The sequence below is a fragment of the Vanessa tameamea genome, chromosome 17 (genome assembly GCF_037043105.1).
Source record: "Vanessa tameamea isolate UH-Manoa-2023 chromosome 17, ilVanTame1 primary haplotype, whole genome shotgun sequence".
Taxonomy (NCBI): Eukaryota; Metazoa; Arthropoda; class Insecta; order Lepidoptera; family Nymphalidae; genus Vanessa; species Vanessa tameamea.
This window is the reverse complement of record NC_087325.1, coordinates 11,378,026-11,388,382: the sequence shown is the minus strand read 5'-3', so window position 1 is coordinate 11,388,382 and position 10,357 is coordinate 11,378,026. Positions and strand designations below refer to the sequence as shown.

Genomic DNA, 10,357 nt, shown 5'->3' with positions numbered 1-10,357 from the left:
GGCGTTAGTGGCGGCAGCGCGTATTTGAGGATCAACTATACCCCTTATTATAATTGCTACTGTTAATTCATTACTTAAACCATTAACAATTTTTAAACGTAATAATGATCGCCTCGCATATTCAGCATAAGTAGGATAGCTATCGGAATTAGTACTCATTACTTCAAACAATATATTTGCGATGTCAACCTTACGAGGGCATAAGGCCTTAAAGTCCTTTTTAAAGTTAGACCACGTACGATTACTTGTAACCCACTCGTTTAACCATAATTTCGCGTCCCCTTTAAGGCAATTACCAATATGAGATAAACACTCTCTATCGTCCCATTTATTAAGAATACGTACGTGATCGACTTCATCACACCATGCATCTATATCATTATACTGCGGGTCAAAATTTGAGATATAAATATGGGTGGATCTTACCGGGATTAAGTTGATGGCGTTAACAATCCTGTCGGTCACCACACTCACTATGGTATCGGAGGATACCGATGGTCCCGGCTGTACAGACATGTCCAGACTAGCAATATCGGATACCTCGGTGGGACGCGGCAGTGGTGATGCTGGTTGTCTTTGTGACTCCGGGTGACCAGATGTTGATGGTAGTACAGGCAACAAATCAGCAGTGCCTGATCCAGAAGCCACTGCATTGCTTAATCGCCCGTTACTGGAGCTATCTTCCAAGGCATTGAGACGGTCTAGAATTGCATGCAACTGCTGTTCCAAACCTTGTATTAGTGTGTCATTAGTATTTTTACCTCGTTGTCTCTTATTTGTGCCCGACATGTTAGTCAGACACAATTAATGAGCCCTAGTCAGAATGCCAAGTCAAAAGGAAATCTAGCTATGGAGCCAGATCCCACTTCTGATATTAGCAAAAAGCTAATAATTAAATTAAAAAAAAAAATAAAACTACTCCAAATAAAAGGTTTCTTATTTATAATCAATTTAACAATTTAAACTTAAATAATAATAAAAACAAAATCATTAAATCTCTTATTAGAATATCTTTAAATCAACAAACAAAACTTTTACTGAAATGTTCTAGCAATTATATTGTAATAAACACAAAAATATAGATTAAAGATTAGGATTACAAAAAAATCTCGTCAACGTCTTTACGTTCCGAGTGCCCAAGAAAAAGTGTCCGATCCCCCTTTGTCATGCTCTTTTATAGCTTTATAACAGTAGGACACGTGACCACAACACCGGTGATATTTTTGTCGCTAACAATATATATAATTTTATTCGGCTAAAATAACTGTATTTTAAATGTTAAAAAATAATTACTGTTCTTCTCGGTAAAATGATGATTCAAAAGTGCTTGTAATAGCCTACTTAAAAAAGTGTACTTTGATTTTAATTTAGATAATGAATCGGAAGTCTGTGTAAGTTGTCCTATTTTTGTAATTTTAGAAAGTTCTAATTCCATTCAATTTCATATTTTCTAAAATATTATAGATAAGAGTTATTTAAACATATATAATATTAACTTAAACTATATTTCAAAAATTATAATAAAGGCATGATCTATAATTTATTTGATTTGTAATATAGCTACCAAATATCGCCGTATATGCTGATTGTCTTGTATGTACTCGGCCTTATTACAAAAGTTATCTTATATTTTTTAGTTGGACTTTGGAATACTTTTTTTTAATTCATATACTTAGAAGTTTTTCTTTGAACCGGTACACCGGTTCTAACTACTGTGCATCTTTATTAAATATAATCTTTTAAGTAATTGGTAGTAACAAAATAAATTAAAATGATCCAGTTCGGAGTGATTGCAAGAAACTTTTCTAGTTCTTCAGCAGTACAAAGTGCAATTAAAAATGTTACAGTTATTGGAGGTGGTTTGATGGGATCTGGAATTGCTCAGGTATTCAACATTTGTGTTAATACTATTTTTTAAATATTTTTAATACTTTACTTTACCGGCGGTGTGCAGACTTGTCTTGGAGGACTCGACTATCCTCTAAGACTCATCTGTTAAGTGAAATAAATGCTTCGTATTGCCGTAGTCCTCCAGAGTCGGTAATTGACCTAGAGTAATTGCAGGTACAAGAGATCAACGTGATCCGAGCCACATTGACGGTTTAAGCATATGTTTGTGTTTCTTGCAGGCAACGTGATAGACACGGCTCGTTTGTCATCCAAGACCAAAACTACAATTATTAACATTAGTATGCATTACATATACTTTTTTTTAGGTCTCTGCTCAAGCTGGTCAAAATGTGATTCTAGTAGATCTCAGTTCAGATGTATTAGCAAAGTCACAAAAATCAATTGGCAACAACTTGGGCAGAGTGGCCAAGAAGATTTACAAGGATAACCCTAAAGAAGGAGAAAAGTTTGTGTCTGAGTCCATGGCTAGAATCAAAACAGCAACAGATCCTGTGAGTGCAAGTCAAGGTGCTGATCTTGTGGTTGAAGCTATTGTTGAAAACATGGACATCAAACATCAGCTCTTCAAAAAACTGGATGCGGTAAACATTAACATTTAACTATTAAATACATTTACTTTTTTTTTAAATGTTATTATTGAATTTCCACAGACAGTGCTGTTAGTGCTGTCGTTACATCTTATATTTGTGATTTTAATGAGCTTGCATTTTTTTTTATGTTGATTTCATGTTTAATTCCAGGCTGCTCCAAACCACACCATATTCGCATCGAACACCTCCTCTCTCTCTATCAATGAAATTGCAGCAGCTGTAAAGAGGAAAGACAAGTAAGTTGGTATGAATACATTTCTCTGTTCACTATTATTTTTTATTACAGATACACTCTCTTCTCTTTGCTCAATCAAGCATGAAGAAAAAAATATGCTGTCCATACTTTCTGAGGCATTGTAGTGTATTATTTATTTAACGTTATTAAAATAGATACAAAACATTATCAAAGAAAACTTAAGTGTAGTATGCTGACATCTTCCTAACCCTTTCAAGGCTACTAATAATTTATTTTTTTATTATATGACAGGGGCAAATGGGCTACCTGATGATGAATCACCACTATGGTGCTTACAATCCAAACCAATCCAATCATACAACAACCAATCTTGGGAACTGAGATGTTATGTCCCTTGAGTCTGTAATTACACTCATTCTCCCTCCAAACTGTATCAAAACAATACTAAGTATTGCTATTTGGTGGTAAATATGTGATGTCCACCAAGTGCCTACGTCAATGTCTTATAATATTATCTTTCCAGGAAGACTAATGATGAATATTTTAAAGATCTATCAAAAATTGACTAGTTCTTGTCCTGCTTTTTCATTTTAATTATCATTAATTTCATGAATGAATTAATTTAAAAAATGAATATTAATTTATGAAAAGTAATTTAAAATTAATAAAACAAAAAAACCTAAATTAATTAATATGCATCAATTAGTACTACAATATTTTTATACATTACTTTACAATTCTTCTTAACAAAACAAATATACAATATACTAACTATAAATAAAGCGAAGCCAGTGGGTTTGAGTGTCTGGGGGGAGTGGGGGATCATAATATGTGGATCTTAGTTGAAGGTCTGGTTGAAATCCAGAGTATTATATCTTATTAGGTGATTTATTTGTGTTTAGAATTCATAAAGACAAATAAATATGTATGATAAATAAAACTTTAAAAAAAGAAAAAACTCTAAAATATTAAATTTCCAAGGTTTTCATTTTAAGATAGTTGCATTCAATGAAATTCTGCTATATATACCCAATTTTCTATACAGTTAAATAGCATGGTGTTTTAATACTTCCTCTATTGCCATAACAGATGCACATGGAAAGGCATGCTGTTTCCTTTTTAACAATATTATGATCTTACTAAATTATTTATATAATGACAGGTTTGGAGGTCTTCACTTTTTCAATCCAGTTCCTGTGATGCGGCTTTTAGAAGTGGTCAAAGGTGCAGAGACATCTACAGCCACATACGAAACAATGATGGCATGGGGCAAGGGTGTTGGCAAGACCTGCATCACCTGCAAAGATACACCGGGCTTTGTTGTTAACAGATTGCTGGTACCATACATTGCTGAGGCAATTCGTCTGTTCGAACGAGGTATATATACTTTTTTAGTTTTATCATGAAAAGCATCCAACATATTCATTTCACAATTATTATATTATCGATTATAGTATGTCAATTAAAAGTTATATAACTATATCCTTTATAATAACTATGGAAGTAACTTTCAAATTACAGTCTCAGTTTTTGTGTACATTTCATGTTAATTATTTTTTATTCAAACAATAAAGTACAGATTCAGATAAGTAGGCCTATTTAGCTCTGCTAGGGTCTCCACCATATCAGTTTCTTTGAACTTTTATTTTTTTAAATTATAAATACTGATAAATTAGAAATAATTTAACACTAAGAAAAGTAACTTATTTTTAATGTTTTTTTACCATTATGTGAATAAATTATTGAAAATAAGTAATTCAGCTTTATAACAATTTATTTTCAACTAGTTTATAAATAATTTAGGATTTTCATTAATTTTCGTTCAAGACTCAAGGAATATGATTCTGGCCCTATATGTAGATTTGGAAAATTAATTTCGTTATTCTTTGTTTTATAGGTGATGCATCAGCACGTGACATTGACATTGCGATGAAGTTAGGAGCAGGGTATCCCATGGGACCACTAGAATTGGCCGACTATGTCGGTTTGGATACAAACAAGTTCATCTTAGATGGATGGCACAAAAAGTACCCACAAGAAACCTTATTTAACCCGATTCCTTTACTCAACAAGCTGGTATCTGAAGGAAAACTCGGTGTTAAGACTGGAGAAGGTTTTTACAAGTATGAAAAGAAATAAATAAATGAGTTTGTTATAAGTTGAGATTTTATAAATATTTTTCTAGTATTGTTGTAAGAGTAATCAATTGGTATATTTTATTTATTGAACTTCATATTATAACTTTATTAAAAACTTTATATTTTTTAATGATGTTTTCTTTATAACTAATCATTAGCTTAAGTGATATGATTTGCCATGTTTTACGGCTGATATGAACCATTTCTGATAATGATAATATTTGGAGCCGACATTCTAATCTAAAGCTAATAAGAATGTTCATTAATACTTTTGTTATACAATTTGGATGTATTTAAAAAAATATGGAATAAAACTATAGCAAGCAACTGATCTTCAGCAAATAACTTGTTTTTGTATTGTAATGGATATTTTAACCAACTTCAAAATACATCTTTCAAGACGCCTTGATGAAAAGAAATAAATACTAATATTCCTATTTAAGTCTTTCATTTGAATGCAAATCTCAAAAATGGGTGTAAAATATGTGTGCCTTGAGTGGTCTATCGAATTTGCTATTTCCATATTACTGGGGGACTCATATATTGTTGAGATATTATAATTACGTTATATCTATTGTCAGTGTTGACTATGTTTTTTTAAATGTTGAAAAAGAGTAACTACATAGTTTCTTGCAGCTTCTCGGTAGGATCTGCATTCTGAACTAATGTAATGTTTTGATTTTGATTGTGATAAATGGTGTTTTTAGAAAATATTTAGTTGAGCTAGTAAACCTCATTTTAAAATTCGATTACCAATTCAAAATTTACATTTTGACACTAGCGTTTCTTTCTTTCTACTGATAATATTCTATGTATAGAGTTTTTGTTCTAAATAGATATCGAATTGTTACATACATGTTCAAGGAATAAATAGTAAACAATTATTTTATTAATAAAAACTTTAATAATATTATCTTAAACTATTTAAACTTAATTACATATCATAATCATCATCTTCACGTTTCCTTTTTTGAGATACTTCATCAACTTCCATTTTGATAGGGCCTTGTGATGATGGCCCTGCTGTCACACGAACTGCTGGCTTGGCAACCACCTGTAAGATATAAATCACAATTATGTTTTATACCTAAAGATTTCATCCTTAAAGTAACCATCTGCTCAGATGTTACTGTGCATGAGTGTTGGAACAAATAGAAGGACTGAATTTAATTTTCCTGTAATTTTCCTTTTTTTATTATAATTTATAATGAGGCAAATAATAAAAATATAAAAGTATATCATTTTCTATATAACATTACAATATATCTGTCTCTTTGATACCTCACCCCAACTAAGAACAGAACAGATTGTAATGAAATTAGGCTTTAGGTAGATGTGTCTGAATAAGAAAAAATAAATTACATGAATGGCAAGAAAATATTGTCACTCATACATTACAAATATAAGATTATCTCTCAATTATTTAACACAAATTGACTGAGATGTTTGTAGTACAAATGTGTTTGTTTTTAAATTGTAGTCATTTTATTTTATGTGACAAGTTTGTTGGTTTCTAAATGATATGAAGTATGTTATTAGAAATACATATTAAAATTCCCACACACCTTACTGCTTGATGTGAACTTCAACACAGGTTTTGGGACAACACTAGGTTTAGATGTGACATTAACTATGGCTCCCGGTGGTCTTTTAACTACAACATTCTGTGGTCCTCCTGGCTTGGATGTGGTCACTGTTTTTATGGTCGGTGTGGTGGGTATTGATGATTTTACTACCACTTTCTTTGTGGCTGGTTTCAAACGGTAATTACATGCTGATAAGCAATAGCTGAAAAACAGGAGTCATATGAAGAGAATATAAATATAGGAATGTGTGTGGATTGCAATATGTCAACTACTCTTGCCTTCTACAAAATAAGAAAATATTGTATAGAATGGTGATTAGACAATCTACTAAAGATACTACCTACTCGAGCTACTGTTTTTTTTTCTAATTAAAGCAAACTATTTTCAACACATACGTAATAAGGATACATTGAGTAGCACCAAAGATTATCCCAATGAATGATAAAAGAAAATAATGGAATAGTTATTAAATTCAAGATGTTTAAGAGTTAAAATTAAATCTTACCGATCTGGTGGCAAACGTAGTCCACAGTGTGGTTTAATTAATGGAAGTGGATTCACATTTTTAACTCTAGCCAGTTCTAAGAGTACTTCTCTTGGAGGGGGACTCGTGAAAGACTTGTCTAATTGCATTTGAACCGCCAATCTCACGTCGTCCAAGTCAATCGTCTTCTTTTTCGCGTGGTTAGCAAAAACCCTTGCATCGTCTAGCACTGAGGTAACATACCGATATGTGAATTCGAGGAGCTGGTTTACGACTCTTGGTTCGTATTCCGCTATACCAACTTCTTTCATTATGGACATAATAACTTGCGCGTCTTTGGGTATGTGTTTCATTTGTGTGCTAACTTTCGATTTGTCTTTTTCCGCCATTTTTTCTTCTTGTAGATTAACTTAATAGTGCACAAAATTATTAAAGTTTGTTAAACTTATTATATTAATTTAGAATAATTTTGTTTATAACATTTGTTTTCTGATTGTGTTTTGGTAAAAATAACAAATTCACGTCCGTCTACGAAATTAGCGTTAGCGATGACAATTGACAGTTGACATTAGAGATCATCAAATGTCATTCATTGGATCTTTCATACAGCCAACTCATAACAGACATAACTATTCGATTTATATTTTTGGATTATTATTTTTTTGCAAAAATAATATCAATTTAGTTCTTTATTGGCGATTGTAGAAAAGCATTAAATGAAAAATTTGCCCTTGTAAAATATACTCTTTATCCAAAGATTATTTGAATTCGAATGCATAATATTTAGAATATATTTTACATATAGCTCATTGATATTTCCTTATATTATTTTTTTATTAATAAATATTAAAATGGGGAAACTTAAGCCACTGTGAAATTATCATTCCTCCGATTTTGTTCTAATACAAGATAAATTATCGAAATAGGATAAACTAAACCGAATTCAGTGTACATTACCACATGTTATCCAATCCACCCAAATATCTACCGACTCGCCTGTTATCATGTACTTTCGTCCACTCGTCAACCTTTCCTAATATTACACTGCCTGCTATCTTATTCATAATTTTATATATAATTAAGATCATTTATTTCCCAAAATAATATAACAATTCACTTATATGAAAAGATATATTTTCTGTTAATGTTATCTTATGCCAATCAAATCATGCGATAATGTCTTTAATTTTATATGTCGCATAAACACGACAATTTTTAGGTTTTATTATAAATTTAATTAAATAAAGTATTCATAGTAGTATTAAAAATATAATAAAGAGTACTCATATGTCGGCATCCATTAATTTAACGTATCTCCTTAATTCGTTATATTTTTTTAATAAAAATAAATCGCGTTTGTAACGCTATATGCTTAACCGAGCCAAGCCAAGTCTTGGAATTGAATAGCCGACCCATTCTTTTCCGAACCTTACTCATTAGTTATGCAAAAGAGATGCTTGTTTCTGTTATATCGGTTGCCATGGGCGACAGCCTATTGTCAGAGTCGTCTAAAAAAATAAAATATATTTTACTTTATGGTAGGGGTTTTGCGCAAGCCCGTCTGGGCAAGTACCAACCACTCATCAGATATTCTACCGTTAAACAGCAATTTTTAGCATTTTTGTGTTCCGTTTTTAAGAGTGAGTGAGCTAGTGTATCAACAGGCACGAGAGACAAAACATCTTAGCTTCCAAGGTTAGTGAAGCATTAGAGATACATATACAAGTGGCTGGCCCGATCCTTTTCCATCCCTTGTACTTTTTTAAGATAATCCTATCTTCCTAACTTCTCTTGTTACCCGTTCTTAGTAGTCTTTTACTCATCAAAATTCCAGCCAAATTTCAAGATTGTAGTTTAATAGTTCCAGATATCTCATGACGACATTGTCGTACCTAAGCCAAGATAATTTTAACTTGTAAATACAATAACATAATTACCAAATATTAGGAAGTTTACACAATAAGGTGGTACTTCGTAGTAGAGTTCTGAACCGTCTGGGTAATTACCAGACACTGATTCGATATTATTCCGCCAAACAGCAAAACAGACTTGTGTTCCGGTTGGCGGGGCGAGTGAGCCAGCAACTACAGGTGCGTGGGATAACATCTTAACTCCCAAGTTTGGGGGCGCGTTGACGATATTAGCAATGGTTGATATTTCTTACAGCGCCAATATCTATGGACGGTAGTGACCAATTATGGTTTCTTACCTATATCATAAATAAAACAAGGTGATAAATCAAACAAACTATATATAATAACCATTTTGATTTATTCAGTTAAAATATGAAATAACTTACGTGTACAGTAAAAATAAGTTGTTAAAGATAGTCATCCAAGTGTCAAACCAAGTACCGCTAGAAGCCGCTCGGCCTGCGTTCAACGTTGCCACTACCTTAACCCTTGTTTTAATACTAAATACATTCTAAAGATTACATTATTGTAATTTGCAATAGGTACATTAACATATAAATGGACAATTTGGACGTACAGTTGTGAATTATTTATTTACTATAGCGATAAACAGAATGTCCTATAGATAGCGCATGTTCTCTTCACTTTCGTTCCATTCAGCTTATTTTACATGTTTATATTTACACATCCCTACTTACATTTAGATATTCTTTTAATTATTGTATACAATGATCTTTATAGACTTTCATATTGCTGATACCAAATATAATTTTTTTACTACTAATTGAACAATTGTTCATAGTATTATTATTGTTAGCTTTTCCGTCCGCTTCATAACATTCGTTCTTATGAAATTTAAGTGCGACTGCAATAGCTAACAATAATATTTAATTTATTTGTTTATATAATTTCATATACGATTTCAGCCGATAAAAGTGTGACAGAGATAACGATCATTATTTCATACATTAATATGTGTGGTGAATATAATTATCTCGTTCTGTCATTAAACCACAAAGGTAATGCATGGAAGGCATTATCAGAGACATCGTCATCTTTTTCTTTTTTGTAACGGCTTTTGACATAAACTTTTCCCGCTCATTCAGTATAACGAAATGTCAATGTCACAATGACGTACGACATGGAACAAAAGTAAAGTAACATATCTCTATATGGAGCGGCAATTGAATCAAACGGTTTGCTTGTAACAGTAAATTAACCTATCTATTGAAACGTCCTTGATATGTTTCGTACAAGAAATAAGCGAATCGGCAATTTTTGCGCTCGAGGAGGGAAAATTGGAAATGTATTATTGCTTTCGATTTATAATATTATAAGTCGTATCTCCAACTTGATTTCGTTTATCGTATACTTAACAATATCTCAATACGACGTTTACATCGTAATGTCGGCGATACACATTCGCGAATAGGTTTCGTACGAATCTTCGTCGAATGAGTGGCATATAGTTTAGTATACGGTAAACTTTTCTTCACAGACATCTCGGCCCAGCATTATTCTATAGCTAATAAATTGTGC

At 32.0% G+C, this 10,357-nt stretch overlaps 2 protein-coding genes across 2 annotated transcripts; one reads left to right on the top strand and one right to left on the bottom strand.

The window, feature by feature from the left end:
* Positions 1-1,594: 1,594 nt before the first annotated feature.
* Positions 1,595-4,965, top strand: LOC113404337 (hydroxyacyl-coenzyme A dehydrogenase, mitochondrial-like). Its single transcript, XM_026645203.2, has 5 exons — positions 1,595-1,885; positions 2,217-2,492; positions 2,652-2,737; positions 3,860-4,074; positions 4,595-4,965. Exons 1-5 carry the CDS (start codon positions 1,772-1,774, stop codon positions 4,834-4,836), a joined length of 933 nt encoding a protein of 310 aa, XP_026500988.2. The 5' UTR covers positions 1,595-1,771; the 3' UTR covers positions 4,837-4,965.
* Positions 4,966-5,716: 751 nt separating this feature from the next.
* Positions 5,717-7,457, bottom strand: LOC113404356 (transcription initiation factor TFIID subunit 9). The gene is made up of 3 exons (XM_026645223.2): positions 6,927-7,457; positions 6,401-6,623; positions 5,717-5,889 (listed from the first exon to the last, which is right to left on the bottom strand). The coding sequence occupies exons 1-3, from the start codon at positions 7,292-7,294 to the stop codon at positions 5,770-5,772; spliced, it is 711 nt and encodes a 236-aa protein (XP_026501008.2). The 5' UTR covers positions 7,295-7,457; the 3' UTR covers positions 5,717-5,769.
* Between the last annotated feature and the right edge of the window lie 2,900 nt (positions 7,458-10,357).